This window comes from Emys orbicularis, chromosome 2 (genome assembly GCF_028017835.1).
Source record: "Emys orbicularis isolate rEmyOrb1 chromosome 2, rEmyOrb1.hap1, whole genome shotgun sequence".
NCBI lineage: Eukaryota > Metazoa > Chordata > Testudines > Emydidae > Emys > Emys orbicularis.
Window position 1 is genome coordinate 204827226 of NC_088684.1, and position 18029 is coordinate 204845254.

General features: G+C 46.6%; 1 protein-coding gene across 1 annotated transcript in view; it reads right to left on the minus strand.

The window, feature by feature from the left end:
* The window catches only part of ANLN (anillin, actin binding protein), a 48723-nt gene that overhangs the window by 5502 nt on the left and 25192 nt on the right, over window positions 1-18029 (minus strand). Inside the window, exons 16-22 of the mRNA XM_065399118.1 lie at window positions 15236-15284; window positions 15095-15154; window positions 12932-12970; window positions 12550-12571; window positions 11701-11813; window positions 10042-10095; window positions 876-962 (exon numbers count right to left, since the gene is read on the minus strand). Coding sequence (XP_065255190.1) covers window positions 876-962; window positions 10042-10095; window positions 11701-11813; window positions 12550-12571; window positions 12932-12970; window positions 15095-15154; window positions 15236-15284 — 424 coding nt within the window. The remainder of the gene's footprint in view (window positions 1-875; window positions 963-10041; window positions 10096-11700; window positions 11814-12549; window positions 12572-12931; window positions 12971-15094; window positions 15155-15235; window positions 15285-18029) is intronic.

The following is an 18029-nucleotide window of genomic DNA, read 5'->3' on the forward strand; positions in this document are numbered from 1 at the left end:
ATGCAATAATTTGCAGATCAAACTGATGAAGAGGATTCTAAGAGGTAGACTGTAAGCTCCAATTTTATCTATATAGAGAGGAAAGGAAGACCGACCTTGGACTAGGAATTAATCAAATTATAGTAGACACTTGTGTTTTGCAAAGGCATTTTTGCAACACATTTAGTGCCATCTGCTGGATACAAATGTAATAATGCATTTCACTAGGTTGGAATGGCAGCTACATTTAAACAACCAAGGCCAGATTGATTAAGGTTTGGTTTTACAGATGTTGATTTTAAACACTTTGTTTCTGACACAATGAGAGTAACTTGCCTGCTCTGAGCCAAAAGCTAGAAGGAGAACATAATGAGTACATTAAAAAAGTTTTGTTTGTTCACAAAACAGAATACATTCTATTACATATGATTTGCTTTTAATAGGTCAAAAAGAGTCCAAGTTGTCAAAAAAAAGCTTCCGGTAGCCTCTAGAATCTCACCCAATATCACTGTCGTTTACTAGCCAGATTAGCTCCTTCAAAGGGAGATTAATGGAAGGGCGCGATGACAATAAAACGTCTGGGCACAACTATACAAAATAGACAATTAGAGTAAAACAAAAATAAATCAGTCTATCAAAAGGCAATATTGATACGAAGCAATTTCAGCCTAAGACAACTTTGCAAATTCAATAGGCTCTGCTTTTTAGCTAGGCAAATAAAATATCTTAAACCGGTCTTACAAATTTTACTTTAAATCAAAAGATATGGGTAGAGTGGAATCATTTCAACCTGAACATTTATTAAGCCTGTTTTGGTTACTGACAAGAAAATAAATGTGCTTGTTTTACTTAATGTAATTCAGAGTGATTTAGCAAACAGTGAGCAAATTACCTACCAAAAATCCTTTTTCCTCCACAAAGGAGTCTACTTGACATTTTAGTTTTAGATGTATATGGCCTTCCAAAGGAGACAAAAAGGGAACCTGCAAAAAAAACAAAAAAACCTAACTTAGTTATTTAATTTTGATGCAGCTCAACAGCTTTGTTCCCAGTACAAACAAATCAACACCACCAAGAGATTAGCAAAGAATGGTTTTGACATCTGTCATTGGAAGAGTGGCCAGAGTGGCCCTATATACCAGGGCCAACAGCCACTTGCTGTCAAAAGTGTTATTGATCTTCAGACTCCACTTATAAGGGCTTATCTACACAAGGAGCTATTCCTGATGAACTCCATGTCTGGATGCTCTTATCTGGAATAAGAGTGCCATATTCCAAATAAGATTAATCCATTCCCAAAATCTGCACAGGAATAATCAGGAATAGCTACTCCACTTTAAATTCACATCCAACTTAATCTGAATTAACTTCGCAGTATAGACAAGCCCTTACTTTTCTAGGGTATGAGCAGGGATGCTATTTGTATAGCCATCTAGAAAGATTCATGTTCAAGGTTTGGCTATGTGCACGTAATCTATTGTCCTCAGTATTAGGAGGCACTTGGATGCCATCTGAACTCTCCTTTGCTTACAAATGTATTTAACCCACCCACCCATGCGCACACACACCCGCCCCCTGGTAAAAGGGGAAAACATAACCACAAGACAATATATCCACCAATAGTGTTTTTTAGCTAAACCTAAAAACCTTGGTTAGAGTATTCATTACAGTTAAGCCATGAGATAATATAGGTTTTAACAGTTGTTTGTATAAACCTATTAAAACATTACCAAGCTAAACTAGGACATAAGTAGGTTTTGTGAAACTAAAGGGTAATTAGAACGCTAAGCCTTGAAACAATTCCATGCAAACATGATAGAATTTAGAAATGAATGAGTCTTCATCATCCCATATCATTAACAGGTCTCTATTTCAGGGACAGATAAATTGTTTATAAACAAGCCAACTGTTAAACCTCAAATTTTGCCTTGTAGAAGCTGTTTCTGTAGGGGAAAAAAACTTCTTGCAATAAAAGTTGAGTGGTTCACAGAATCTCTCCAGGATTGGAATGATTTGGTAACTCAGAATCTAAGTGTGTTATTTTGAAACATAATATTGTGTTCACTAGTGTTTGTTTTTCATGTTACTGATGAGATCCAATGTAGCCATGCAATGTATAAAAGCAAAAAAGCCCATGCTTCCAGCAGATACACCAATATTGAAACACCAGTGTGCTCACTACTATACAAGAAGAGTCCCTTCTCCCAGAGATGACTTTATGTGTATATCAAGTGAAGAAGCATCCAACGGAACCAATGCCATCCATCACAATTGATAGAAATTTTGCCAGTGACTTCTATGGGAACAAGATCAGGCCCTTCATATTTACTGCTTAAGGGTATGTAAAACATCAAGGGGAAAACTCCCTAAATAAGATGACATTTTAAAACATGCTTTTATCAGTAGTCAGAAATGTTAGCACTCTTTGAATTGAAAAGCTTTTAGGTAGTCGGTATGTTTAGCCCAGATATGTAAAGCACATCTGCAGAGGCAAGCGATCTGACCATTTTTAGAGTACTAGATTATCCCAGGTGAAGTGTGTGGTTTTATTCCTGCACTAGGTACTTTAAGGAACAGAGAAACCTTGGCAAATGTATCTTGAGCACCAGCAGAGAGGAGGTCTTCAGGTACCAGATCAGTTTAAAAAAGAAAGACTATTATAGTTTGGAGAGAAAAAGCACTAATGCTGGATTTTTGCTTACAACAACAGAAGTCCCATGGCTCCACAGTTTACTATGTTCCAAGAGAAAGTTACTTAGATTCAATCAAACTACAGTAAAATCCACTTTAAAAGTTAGTTTAACCAAGTAGTCTGGCTCCGTTATTAAATTAGAAAGGGTCTCCACAGTGGCAAGAATAACATTTCCAGTGAGGATCATAGCTACCATCTACTTTGTAAATGATAGGAAAGTTATCAAATATAGCTGCATGGCAGCTAATGAAGGCCCTTGATCATGTGACTAACAAGTTGACACTGAGATTTATCAAGTGACTAAGAAGAGTTGGGGACTACTGCCAGCTATTGTGTGTGTGGGAGGGTTCTTTGAAACCTCCTCTTGTGTGGGAGAAATATGCTTCTCTTGACAAAGTCTCCCTCAGTGTTGAAGTTTCCTTGAATGAGAGGTAGATTTGCTGGACAACTGCATAAAAGAGAAAAGACGGTTACTTACCTTCTGTAACTGTTGTTCTTCGAGATGTGTTGTTCACGTCCATTCCACATTAGGTGTACGCGCGCCGCGTGCACGAACGTCGGAAACTTTTTCCCTCAGCGGCTCCCGTCGGGCCCGCAGGGTCTCCCTTCCCGCCAGAGCGGCGCCCCGCCCTAGCGTATATATATATCCCTGCCGGCCCGACCCTCCCTCAGTTCCTTCTTGCCGGTGACTCCGACAGAGGGGAAGGAGGGTGGGAAGTGTAATGGACGTGAACAACACATCTCGAAGAACAACAGTTACAGAAGGTAAGTAACCGTCTTTTCTTCGAGTGCTTGTTCACGTCCATTCCACATTAGGTGACTCACAAGCTTACCATTGGAGGAGGGTAGGAGTCAAGGAATAACTGATTGCAGCACCGCCCTGCCGACCATCGCGTCATCTCTGGCCTGATGGTGGATCGCGTAGTGGGCTGTGAAGGTATGCACCGACGACCAGGTGGCCGCCTTGCAGATCTCCTGGAGCGGAACCTGCGCCAAGAAGGCCGTCGAGGACGCCTGGGCCCTAGTAGAGTGAGCCCGGATCTGAGGTGCAGGCATGTTGGCGAGCTCATAGCACGTGCGTATGCAAAGCACGATCCACGCCGACAGGCGCTGCGTCGAAATAGGCTGGCCCTTCATCCGTTCCGCAATGGCCACAAACAGCTGAGTCGATTTGCGGAAAGGCCTGGTACGGTCCAGATAAAAAGCCAATGCCCGCCGAACATCGAGGGTATGCAGGCTACGATGGCGTGGGTCCGTATGGGGCTTGGGGAAGAACACCGGCAAACAGATGTCCTGCCCCATGTGAAAACTCGTGACCACCTTAGGGAGGAATTTAGGGTGAGGTCTAAGCTGCACCTTATCCTTATGAAAGACAGTATAAGGAGGCTCCGAGGTGAGGGCCCTCAGCTCCGACACCCTACTAGCCGAGGTGACGGCCACGAGAAACGCGACCTTCCATGAAAGGTGCATGAGGGAGCAAGAGGCCAGGGGTTCAAAGGGGGGCCCCATGAGCTTAGTGAGGACCAGATTGAGGTCCCATGGGGGTACAGGTGGGCGAGAGTAGGGGAACATCCTTTCCAGCCCCTTGAGGAATCGGACTACAGTGGGGTTGGAGAATACGGACAGCCCCAATTCCCCCGGGTGGAACGCCGATATGGCGGCTAGATGCACCTTAATAGAAGCGGGGGCGAGGCCTTGACGCTTGAGGTGCAGCAAGTAGTCCAGAATCAGTGGTATCGAGGCCTGCAAGGGCTGGATGTGCTGAGGCTCACACCATAGGGAGAAGCGTTTCCACTTGGCAAGGTAGGACGCCCTTGTGGAGGGCTTCCTACTACCCAGGAGGATTTGCTGGACCTCCTGAGAGCACCTGTGCTCCACCTCACTTAGCCAGAGAGAAGCCACGCCGTGAGATGCAGCGATGGCAGGTTCGGGTGGAGTAGGCGACCTCGGTCTTGTGTTATGAGGTCGTGATGGAGGGGGAGGGCTATCGGAGAGGTCACGGACAGTTCTAAGAGAGTTGTAAACCAGTGTTGACGTGGCCACGCTGGGGCGATGAGAATGACCGTCGCCCTGTCCCTGCGGGTTTTTAGGAGGACCCTGTGGATGAGTGGGAACGGGGGGAAGGCATACCGCAGGCTCCCGCCCCACGGGATTGCAAAGGCGTCCGCCAGAGAGCCCGGACTGCGGTTCTGGAAGGAGCAAAACTGTGGGCACTGGCTGTTGTCCATGGTGGCAAACAGATCCACCTGGGGAAACCCCCACCTCAGGAAGATTGAACGGAGGATGTCCCGTCTCAGCCTCCACTCGTGCATGAAATAGGACCGGCTGAGACGGTCCGCCAAGCCGTTCTGGACCCCGGGGAGATATGCAGCCTGGAGGTGTACTGAATGGGCTATGCAGAAGTCCCAGAGGAGGAGCGCCTCGCGACAGAGAGGAGAGGACCGGGACCCGCCCTGCTTGTTTATGTAAAACATAGCGGTAGTGTTGTCCGTCAGAACTGACACGCCGTGCCCTCTTATGGTGGCGTGAAAGGTCTGGCAGGCGAGGCGAACCGCCCTCAGCTCCTTCAGGTTGATGTGAAGCAACTGTTCCTCCCTGGACCACAAGCCCCGAGTGCGCAGGTCCCCCAGGTGCGCCCCCCAACCAAGGTCCGACGCGTCTGTCACTAACGTCAGAACTGGTTGTGGGGCGGCGAACGGGACCCCCGCACAGACCTGCTGTTGGTCGAGCCACCAACAGAGGGTGCTCGACACCCGAGCCGGGGTCGTGACGACCATGTCCAATGGGTCGCTGTTGGGGCGATATACTTGGGCCAACCACAGCTGCAGAGGCCGGAGCCTGAGGCGGGCGTGTCCAACTACGTGGGTGCATGCTGCCATGTGCCCCAAGAGCTGTAAGCAACTTCTGGCCGTGGTCGTGGGGAATCTCTGAATGGAGGTCACGGCCTCCTGGATCGCCAGGAATCGCGATACGGGAAGACTCGCCCGTGCCGCCACCGAGTCCAGGACTGCCCCTATGAACTCCAGTCTCTGTGTGGGGACTAGTGAGGACTTGGGCACATTGACCAACAGGCCGAGTTCGCGGAATACTTGTAGCGCCAATGTCACGTGAGCGCGAACCTCTGCCTCTGACCGGCCCGCCAGGAGCCAATCGTCTAGGTACGGGTAGACGCGCATCCGTCTTTTCCGAAGGAAGGCCGCCACCACGGACATGCATTTCGTGAAGACACGTGGGGCCGTTGCCAGGCCGAAGGGCAAGACCGTAAACTGAAAATGACGCTGCTGGATGGTGAAGCGCAGGAACCGCCGGTGGGCCGGGCGGATAGCGATGTGAAAGTAAGCGTCTTTCATATCGAGGGCAGCGTACCAATCCCCCGGATCCAGGGAAGGAATGATGGTACCAAGGGAGACCATACGGAAACGTGGTTTTTGCAAGTACTTGTTCAGCTTGCGAAGGTCCAGGATAGGACGGAGGCCCCCTTTCGCTTTGGGAATGAGGAAGTATCTGGAATAGAACCCTTTTCCTCTGAGGTCTGGAGGAACCTCTTCCACCGCCCCTACAGCGAGGAGGGTCTGTACCTCCTGCATGAGAAGTTGCTCGTGAGAGGGGTCCCTGAAGAGGGACGGGGGTGGTGGGTGGGAGGGAGGGGGCGAGGAGAACTGGAGGGTATATCCTGACTCTACCGTGCGCAGGACCCAATGGTCTGATGTTATATGGGACCAGGCACGGAAAAAATGGGACAGGCGGTCCCTGAAACACAGGGGAGGATCCGGAGAAGAGATAGGTACGCTGTCCTCGATCGCATCTTCAAAATCCCTGCTTATTTCCCGGCTGCGGCTTATTGTTGCCCTGGTTTTGGCCTTGGTTAGGCGTATTGTTGCGCCTACGCCTATTGTCTCTGCCCCGCCTACGGTATGGTTCGTGTCGAGGGCGAGGCTGGTACTGCCTCTGTGGAGGCTGCGGTTTGAAGGGCTTCCTCTGTGTCACAGGGGTATGCATCCCCAAGGACTTGAGGGTAGCCCGCGAGTCCTTGAGGCCATGGAGTCTGGCATCCGTCTGCTCCGAAAACAACCCCGTCCCCTCAAACGGTAGGTCTTGGAGGGTGTTTTGCACCTCAGGGGGAAGACCAGAAGCCTGCAGCCACGCTGAGCGTCTCATCACCACGCCGGACGCGATAGTCCTAGCGGCCGCATCAGCCGAGTCGAGCGAGGCCTGTAACGAGGTCTTGGCCACCGCCTTTCCCTCGTCCACTATGGCCGCAAACTCGGGTTGCGATCCCTGAGGCAAGGCATCCTTAAATTTAGACACCGACGCCCAGGAGTTAAAATTATGTCTATTGAGGATCGCCTGCTGGTTCGCGATCCGCAGCTGGAGGCCTCCCGACGAGTAGACCTTTCTGCCGAACAAGTCCAATCGTTTCGCCTCCTTGGCCTTGGGGGCTGGGGCCTGCTGGCCATGCCGTTCCCTCTCGTAGACCGCCGAAACGACCAGCGAACATGGGGCTGGATGGGAGAAGAGGAAGTCAAACCCCTTGGATGGGGCAAAGTACTTCCTCTCGACGCCAATTGCCGTCGGCGCAGAGGTGGCTGGCGTCTGCCATACAGTCTTATAATTCGACTGTACCGTCTTTATTAGTGGAAGTGCGATCCTGGAGGGACCCTCCGGGCTGAGAATGTCTACCATGGGGTCCTCCTGCTCAACCGTCTCCTCCGCCTGCAACCCCAAATTGAGGGCCACCCGGCGGAGCAAGTCCTGGTGTGCCCGGTGGTCAATCGGGGGAGGGCCGGACACTGTTGTGCCCGCCACGGCTTCATCCGGTGAGGAGGAGGAGGAGGAGGAGGTCATGGCCTTTTGAGCGTCCTCATCCTCCTGTAACTCCTCCTCAGCGGGGTGGCCCTCCGGGGTGCGTCCCCTGCCCTGAGTCAGGGACGGTGCCGGGCTCGGTGCCGAGTTTGCCCTCTCTGTATCAGGTGGTCTGGAGACCGTGGCCTCCGCACGGGAGGCAGGACGGCACCGTGGGGAGCGGGACCGGTCTCCTGAAGGGCCCGATCTCGAGGTTCTGGACGGAGGGCCTTGCTGATGATAGGCCCACGGGGTCCACTGTCCCGGATGGCTCCAATGCGGTTGCCAAGAGGCCTCATGCTCTCTAGCGGCGTGCCCTCTGCGGCCATATCTGGAAAACCCCGAGCCCTCTTCCGACGCAAGCGACGGCGACCTAGAGGGCCACGGCGGTGCCGTGGGGCGGTGCCGGTCCGGTGTCGGGGAGCGGTGCCGTCGGGACCGGGACCGTGAGTAGCGCCGTGCCGATCTGGACCTGGAACGGTACCGTTGGCCGCGGGACCGGGAACGGCTGCGGGAGGATGGTCTGGGGACCCTCGCCATCGAAGCGTCCCGGTGCCTGCTCGAGCCGGGCTGCTGGGGCGGTGCCTCGCTCGCATCGGGGCCTGTCTGTTCGGAGGCCCGTTGCGTGGCGGGAAGCCGGGAGTCCACCGAGGCGGAGCTCGACCGGGACCGGCGCCGTGAAGGCGACCGCGATGGGCGCATCATCGCCGGCTTGCCCTTGGAAGGCAGTCGCGGCGGAATGTCTTTAGCGCGGAGTGTATTGACGGAGGACAATTCAATGAGGTCCTTTGCCGCCTCAAATGTGTCCGGGGTGGAGGGCTGTTCCAACAGTTCCTCCAGCCCTTCCTCCTCACTCGACGCGCTTGTCCCGGGGCTCGACGGGCCTTTCGGCGCCGGAGCCACTGGTACCGGGACCTGTATCGGGGCCGGCACGGCCTTGGCCGCACTTGCGGTCTTTGCTGGTGCCACCTTTTTGTGCGGGGAGCGACCCCGGGCCTTGGGCTGGCTCTTGGGCTTGGCCGGCGAAGCAGACCGGTGCCGGGCGTGATCTCGCCGTGGCGGCACTGTAGGCTTAGTCTGCACCGCCGGTGTCGGGTCGCGGACCGATGCCGGGGCACTCCGCACCGAAGCCGACGGTACCGTGGGAGCGGAGGGCTGTAACGCCGTCTCCATGAGGAGCTGTTTAAGACGAAAGTCTCTCTCCTTTTTTGTCCTGGGCTTGAAAGCCTTACAAATTTTACAGCGCTCCTTCTGGTGTGCTTCCCCCAGGCAACGGAGACACGACTCGTGCGGGTCGCTCACTGGCATAGGCCTGCGGCACGCGGCACAACCCTTGAAGCCTTGGGCGTGCGACATGCCCCGCCGCCCAGGGCCGGTGCCGGGGTTGACCAAACCCCTATCACCAAGATCTTTTTGGTCTTTGTGAAGAACTAAGTAACTACTTAACACTAACACTTAACTATACTATGAACTGATAACTATTGCTAATGGCTATGCTAAGGGACACTCTCAAGCGAGAGACAGAGTTGTTCCAACGTCGCCACGGGCGGTAAGAAGGAACTGAGGGAGGGTCGGGCCGGCAGGGATATATATATGCTAGGGCGGGGCGCCGCTCTGGCGGGAAGGGAGACCCTGCGGGCCCGACGGGAGCCGCTGAGGGAAAAAGTTTCCGACGTTCGTGCACGCGGCGCGCGTACACCTAATGTGGAATGGACGTGAACAAGCACTCGAAGAAGAAAACTCTAGTCCATGATCTTTGGTTAGCTAGCCTGGGACTACCATTAACATTGATTGACTTGGAGCTGCTCTGTAGTTTATGAATACTATATGCTGACATGGGTATTGGCATGTTGACTGTAGGAATACACTGTTTTTCCTAATAGACCCTAGTAAACTAAACCAAGCAAAAAAAGGGGGGGGGGAATAAAACAAAATAAAAAAAGAGTTGTTCAAGATAAGTCACTTGTCCACAAATACTTGAGGGCTTAAGAGACAATGCCAGGACAGGAAGAGATTCCTTTCCCCATACACCTCAAAAGTTGGGGAGAATAGTTCAGGGGAACTAGACTAAGATGCAAGCACCTGCTGAGGTGTCTGAAGTTACCTAAAAGCTTGCCAAGCAGGCTAAGATATATGTGGAGACTCTAACAGTAGGAGAAAAGGATTTAGAGAAAAAGGATTTAAAGAAAAGAATACTTTGGCTTTAAAAAAAAAAAAAAAAAAAAAAAAGCAGCACAGTTTTAAATTTGGAAGCTTTGGTATTAAGTAAAAGCGTTGGTGGCATTTAAACAAATTTGAGTTCTAGCATGCTGGACAGACTGATACTGCAGAGATTTCTTTTTAAATGACTCAGTTGTATTATATTTCACTTGTCAATTTGCTAAGTTTATAGGAGAATCTTTGTAAGTGTCCTTCTAGAAAGATTTCAACTTCTAACTACTGCAGAAGCTTAGAGCAACAGACATGAGCAACATGCACTAGGAAAGGAGTGTCTTAAGTTTTAGTCACAAGCAAGTAAACATAGCAACCTTGTCCTGGAACATAAAGTCCAGTAGCTCTCTTTCCTTCCCTCCATAATTTATCTGGGGAAAAAAAGAAATATGCTGAATGTGACTAGGTGTGAAATGAAGTTTTTTTTAAAAAGCAGCATAAAACTACATTTGAGTATGTTTCACTCCTCCTGCATTCAGTCTTGCATTGTAAGATATTAAGGGCAGAAGCATTTGTAACACCACCCTGGTGGTCATCTAAGCCCCCATAAGGGGAAGTATAAAGCAAATTAAAAAGCAGTTCAGTGCAGTTGAGGGGCAGGACATAGCTAAAGCTTTAAAAAAAGTCACATGCTTGTAAGCGGTGTCAGATCTCCACTCTTCCTGTATAACCATGTGCATTTATGCTATTGAGAAACTAAATAGCTTAACATGATATTCCTAGAAGGATTTCTAGGAAACCTGTATTTCCCAGCTTGGCGCATAAACTCATTCAAACACTATCAGATGATCATCATGGCTTCTATAATATACTTTTCCCATCCAAAAAAAAAAGGAGAGTACTCAAACATGAAGCACTGAGCACTAAGGTAAAAAAGACACTACTTCCCCAAAAACCAGAAGACTCCAATAACCAAATCAAGTGCTTTAATAATCCAAGAACAAATCCCACAAGAGACCCAAGTCAAAAATGAAAAAAAAAAGAGTTGAAGGAAGCATCAAAGGGGAACAGAGTTGGCATCTGGAGCTCGTTTGCAAATCCCTAGCCTGTCATGGTCTATAAAGATAGTTTACTCCAGAAGTGAATTGCATTAAGTCCAATCCTTCTCAACCAGACTTCAGAATGACATTTCAAAGTTTATTAGAGAGTTCTTGAAGTAACAAGAGTTAACTTGCACAAATATAAAAAAAAACCAACAACACTAGAATAGCTCTTGGCATATAGTAATAAAATTGTTTAACAGGGTATTTACATTGTGAAGGGTCTGTTTTCTCTTTGTTATGCAGTTAGTGTTTACAAATTCTAGAATCACACACTTATGTGGAATGTAACTGTGACAAAGCCATATTTACACAAGACCGAGTTCTACTGACAACAGCTCTCCAGTTTTTAAAAATCCATCATCATGAAGAACATGGATGCTAACCAAAGTTTTAATTAGTACCTGAATTAAATCTGCAAAAGATAACAGATACTCCTGACTATATTTACATGGTAAGAATGTTTTTTGGTGGGTTTTTTTGTTTAAGTAAACTCCAAATGAAATTCAGTGCAGAGGAATTCAGATAATGTGTCTTCTGACAATTGATAAGTTAAGTGGCTTATTTCTCGGGTTATGGCATATTTTAAGAATGGTCTATAAACAGCCAATTCTAAAAAGATCTGCATGAATGAGCTTACTTCTGATAAATTTCATTGATCTAGAACTGATACAATGCATTGGTGGCCATATGCTACTGTATCTTACATTTAGCTACAGTAACAGTGGTTCTCAGTGCCAAATATTAGATTTTTTTATATTGCAAACCTGTACTTCAGACCTCTAAAAACTACAGGTGGTATTGTCTGAAAGATAAAATCATTTAAAAATCTTAAGTAACAATATTGCCTAGAAACACTAAGCCAGGCAAAATTCCATTCTTTCATAGTAGCACACTGATATCTTTGAAATAGTAGTGAGAAATAGGTTCCATTACCTTGTCCAAAGTAAATTTGGAGTTCCCTATTGAAGACAGGGAAATCTTGTGAGATCCAACAAGTACAAAGTTACTAGTGCGCACAGCATTGGGACCACTTGGACTGGCCATGACTGTGATGGGTTAAAAAAAAAAAAAAAAAAAAAAAAATGTTAAGACAACATAACACATGCAAAATTATATAAGGTGTTGCTGGGCTCACACACTACAATACTAAGCAAGAGATGGAAAGAATGGAAAGGGAAGGATGGTTTTTCTGCTAGCAACTTCTCCCCTGATTCTGCATGAATGGGCTGTGCCTCCTCCCTGTGAAAGGCAGAGGCACAGGGCATTTATGCAGAGTTGGGGAGAAGCCATACAGTAGAGATGATTTCCTCAAAGATAGGAATATAGACATGTGAGAAGCGCCAATGAAATGCACCATTGATAATACTTTAAAATCCATTCTTATCACTGGTTCTCAGAGTTAGTCCCAACAAACAAGACTGTTACAAAATTATGTTATGCGATATTGCATCTGTTGAAAGCAACGGAGCCCAATATATGGATTAAAAAAAGAATAACCACCAAGTGTTAGTTTACTTAAACACACTTTTCCAGGTGAGAAATGGATGCTAGGTATTAATTTTGGAGTTGTACAGTAAAATTCAGCTACTCTCAGCAATAATTTACATGTAAACCTGGGGCCAGATTCTCAGCTGGTGTAAACTGACAGTTTCATGACTCTCACCAACTGAGAATTTAGCTTGGGATTAAGTACAAGACAATCCTGTTGAGTGATTATTATTGCTTCTGCTACCCCGTGTTAAAGATATTCCCCTTGGTACAAGAAGTTTAGGTTTTGCTTACCTGGTGTAAGGAGGGTGCTTTTCTGGAAAGACAGAAAGATTCATTAGGGAAAGAAAATAGAGAAATCAACGGATTTTAGAAGCTTGCTTTGTGTAAATTAAGACCAGTCTTAAGTCTAAAACTGCACTTGAAATTCTAGATCTCTTAAAAATAAAGCATATGTACTAATTTTATCCTTTTTAATGTATTTGGAATGCTCAGCTAGCACATGGTTATGTCCTGAAAAGGCTTGAGAGAAAGCTAGGTAATTTCAAGTTTCAAGCGAAAGAAGATACAAGTTGTTTGAAGTGGGGAAACAATGTTGTTCAGCATGTGTGAACATGGCCTTTAGAAAAGGCAGTTTAATTTCCAGAAGTCATTAGAGTATTACACTAGTACTTACAGTAGTAATAGATGTCAATAATCTCTTTGGAGTAATAACCTATGAAAAACAAGACAGCATGAAGGCCAAGTACATTTCAGATTGCACATTGTAGTTAAAACCAAGTATAGTTTTAATATGTATGATAAAAATGCCATTCAAGTTTTATAGTCTAAAGCAATTCTGACTGGTCATTAATTCTTGTCCTGAGTCAGCCAGATTTGTTTTCCTATACCTAAGACCCAAGGTTGAATAATTCCACTGAAGCATGTAATAAAATACACAGACCAAGAGGCAGAAAACATATGTTTACATTTGTTGAAATGTAAAAGTATCCATTAATTGGGTCTGGACGGCAGGTGTTTTTAAAACGAATATCCAAGCCTTCCATGCATGTGCAAATCTTTGGTGCATTTAGCAGCACAACTTGCATCTGTTACTCTAGTAAGTTTAGCAGTTAATTGAAATGAGAATCAAATAACGCATACTATTGTAAGTAAGTGAGTGCCTAATGTTTGTGTTCTTGTATATCGACAAGTGTCAAGTTATAACTTATCAAATGAACGTAAATATATTACCTGGGGCTTTGTTTAGTTTAAAACAAAAATACATGAACAGTAATTAAGAACAAGACAAGTCCATCCTGATGGAAAAAGATACACAAAAGATAATTTGTCATCAAAAGTAGATACAGTAGACCAATCGCCAGGAGGCTGGAACTAAGAAAGGTTTCTAGATGACTTGACTCCTGCAAACTTTCATTGAGCAGCACTGAAAAGTACCTACTGAATGGTCCTGGTTCTCCCTTCCCTAGACAACAGAAAAACTGCAGTTCCAGCTAACAAGTCAATGCAGTGCTTTTAAGGCGGCTGGTTCCTGGCAAACTCTGAAGCACCCCAGAAACTATAGCACACAGGAGGGAGGTGGACCCAGGATCTACTCTCAGTCTTGCATCAGCTGGAAGAGGGAGAGAGAATCAGACATTCCCTGTGGCAAGTTTCAAGACACTCAAATGTTTTTAATCAGTGAGTTATGAACACAATGAAAATCCTTCAATGAGCAAAGACTGATCTTAAAAAGTAGGATCTTGGTTCAGTGATGACCATTCCTCCTCTCCCTGCTGCAACCAACTTCCTCAGCAGAAGTCAGAGCTAAGGAGTTGCAGCACTATTGGGTGCTTTGAATGGATGTACTTCACACCTCCAACCCTGGATCTGTGCAGTTGAAGATTACCACAGAGTAGGCTGGGGGCAGGAGAGAAGAGTGCACACAAGAGGTCTCAAGATCATCTTTATATGGGAAAAGAAGTGAAAACTTGAAGGGAAAGGAAAACTGAAATCCGAAGGCCAACATTTGCAGGAGCTGAGCCCAAGCAAGCCTTTTATGTCCTCTAGGAGCCTAATTTACATAGGCAGGGCGGGGGTGATGGGGGAAAGAGACTGAACCTTTTGGTTCTTTGTTTTACATTAGAGGGTTCAACCCCCCTCCCCAAAAATAGTTAGCCTTTTTTTTAAGCCACACAAAGTTCAGGTCTCATCTGTCCTGGAAAGTCTATAGTAATCTTTACCAATGTTTAGTCATAGAAAAATGCCACAGTTAAGGTTTCAATCTTTGTTCTATTACAGTGGTGATATACTGCCGCCCTTTCCCCAAAATACTCATTTTCAAAATACCAAAGGTTAACTCACAGAAGTTTATATTTTCCTGAGGAGGTAGAGAAGGGAATGAGCACACTAAGAATCATTACCAAAGAGGCAAAAGTGTCTTGTACTAGATGAAAGCTTGGAAAGCATGCCACTTTGCAAAACTGCTAGAAGAGAAAAACAACGAACTTTCAGACCTGACATAGTTAAGTGCCATGTGAAGATGGCCAAGTCTCAATTCTACTCAGTTGAAGGACTCCAAATAGAAAGACATTTAGAGAGAGAGAGAGAGAGAGAGAGAGAGAGAGAACATTAAACAGACTGATCAAAAGAAAAGGTAAAGTGATGAAAGCTAAGGATATAGATTTTTTGTGAATGAAGAAAACTTCCTGGTAACCAAATCAGTACGAGGAAATTGCACCTGCTTTTAATATTTTCAGAATTAAAAAACAAACAGACTGTAGCTCAGTTCTTCTCTCCTTGTTTATATTGCTTCTAGTGTACCTTCTTATTGAACTAGTGTATCAGTTCTTGCATTTACCTTTGACTTATTTGACTTTTTCCTCTTATCAGTAGTGCCTGTGCCGTCTTTCCTCTGTACCTGTAAGACAAGAAAGCATTTGAGAAATGTAGAGTGCCTGGCTCCCTCAAGTGGCCTTTTAATAAAAAGACAAGTACATACCAAATGGTAAACTTCAACATTTATTTCAAAGGCATTGGACACATCTTGCCTAAAATAAAGAGGGTAGACTACAGTTAAAAGCATTAATAATGCCAGTAATGTTTTTTAAAAGTTAGTTATCAAAACAGAATAGTTCACAATAACTAGTTATTCTGAAAGCAACATCTACAGTAGTCAAAAGTGTTGGGTGTGAATCTAAGATAAAATGTAATAGCAGATATTTTTTTATCAGTACACCATAGCACTGCCCTTCCAGGCAAGAATGGTGGTCTGTCAATTCTTTTCCATCTCTACTATGAACCGGTTTTCAAGAAACAAAGCGTTCCAGCACATGAAAGATTAGAATATTTGAGACTGAGACTAATACATTGCTATCTTGAGATAGATTCCAGATGTCACAAGCAAAAGAAAGTGAAATACAATAGAACCTTGATTATATGATCATTTCCCCCCCAAATAGAAAAAAGATAAAGTGATGTTAAAGAACAAGTTGATATCCCTTCACAGCTAGCAGCGAGCAGCGGCCGGCAAACAGGGCGGCTAACAGGGGAGTTTAAGTGGGAGTTTACAGGGGGAGGTGGAAGGGGAGGCAGGAGGGCGCGGCGGTCGGTGTGCTCTGTGTCCCCAGAGGCTGCAGGCAGAGACCATAGCAGCCATGAGCCAGGCAGCAGGGGACACAATGCAGATGAAAGCATGTAGCAGCTGCGGTATGTATATAGTCCTAGCAGGTGCACCTGATCAGAGGTATGTCTGTATGAAATGTCGCCTACTTGCCCTGTTAGAGGAAAAGGTTCAGGGGTTGGAGATGCAGGTAGAGACCCTGGTGGAGTTTAGAAGGGGGTTTGAGCAGCTAATGGAGCAAAGGCAAGGGGTGACTGAAGGGGAATGCTCGGGGGTGCAGGTGGAAGCGGGGGCTATGGTCTGTGAGGGGGGAATGTCGGGGGGAGAACAAGAGCAGTGGAAGCATGTGACCGTGAGAAGCAGGCCAAGGAAAAGGAGGGCTAGTGACGGGGAAATAGAACTCAGGAACAGGTTTGGGTGTTTGGCTAACGAGGAGGGGACGCAGCAGGTGGTAACTGATGGTGGGAGGCAGAGGAAGAAAAGAAGGGCAGCTAGTCCAATAGACGGGGGGGAGGAGTTGATGGAGACAGCATCAATACTCAGCCCCGGGAGGATACAGGATGGCAATAGGGGGACTATAAGGGAAAATGGAGACAGACAGGAGTTACGGCCGCAGGGAACAGGGGAAAGATTGGTAGATTGCGCTGCCCCTAGGCAAAGGCAGGTTTATGTGATTGGGGACTCCTTACTGAGGAGGTTAGACAGGCCTGTGACCAGGGCGGACCCGGAAAACAGAAGGGTGTGCTGTCTGCCGGGCGCTAAGATACGGGATGTGGACCTGCGGTTGAAAAGGATCCTAAAAGGAGCAGGTAAGAACCCCTTGATCGTCCTTCACGTAGGAACGAATGACACGGCTAGGTTCTCGCTAGAGAGAATCAAGGGAGATTATGCCAGGCTGGGGAAGACGCTTAAGGAAGTTGAGGCTCAGATTATCTTCAGTGGGATTCTGCCTGTTCCTAGAGAAGGACAGCAAAGGGCAGACAGAATTGTGAGGATAAATAGCTGGCTGAGGGAGTGGTGCTATAAGGAGGGCTTTGGGATGTATGGCCACTGGGAGGCTTTCGGGGACAGACAGCTGTTCTCACGGGATGGACTTCACCCGAGTAGGGAAGGAAATAGACTTCTGGGAGGGAGGCTGGCTCATCTCATCAAAAGGGCTTTAAACTAGGAACTTGGGGGAGACGGTTGGGAGATGTCCAGTTAATCTCCACGCCAGATTCCAACACTGAAAAAGAGGGCAAAGAGATAAGCACAGATATAGATAGGGGTAGGGAATTGGACATAAGAAGGAGGGGGCGGATGGACACTACGGGGTCCGTACCAAAGTGCATAACTAATGGGAGAAAGGATAGACAGCATACGGTAAGATGTTTATACACCAATGCGAGAAGCCTAGGTAACAAAATGGAGGAATTGGAGCTCCTGGTCCAAGAAATGAAACCTGATATCATAGGAATAACCGAAACGTGGTGGAACTGTAGTCATGACTGGAGTACAGGTATGGAAGGGTATGTGCTGTTTAGGAATGACCGGAAAAAAGGTAAAGGTGGGGGTGTGGCACTGTATGTCAATAATGAGCTAAAATGTAAAGAAATAATAAGTGATGGAATGGATAAGACAGAGTCTGTCTGGGCAATGATTACACTGGGTAAAAGAACTACTAGAGCCTCCCCTGAGATACTGCTTGGGGTGTGCTATAGACCGCCAGGATCTAGCCTGGATGAGGACAGAGAACTATTTAATGTTTTTAAGGAAGTAAAAACTAATAAGAGCTGTGTAATCATGGGGGACTTTAACTTCCCGGACATAGATTGGGGAACAAATGCTAGTAACAATAATAGGGCTCAGATGTTCCTAGACGTGCTAGCAGATGAATTCCTTCATCAAGTAGTAGCTGAACCGACGAGGGGGGATGCCATTTTAGATTTGGTGCTGGTGAGTAGTGAGGACCTCGTTGAGGAAATGGTAGTAGGGGACAACCTTGGCTCGAGTGACCATGAGCTAATTCGGTTTAAACTAAATGGAAGGATTAACAGAAATAAAACTGTGACTAAGGTTTACGATTTCAAAAAGGCCAACTTTAATAAATTAAGGCAACTACTTAGGGAAGTGGATTGGGCTAACATACTTAGAGAGCTAAAGGCAGATGAGGCCTGGGATTATTTCAAGCTAA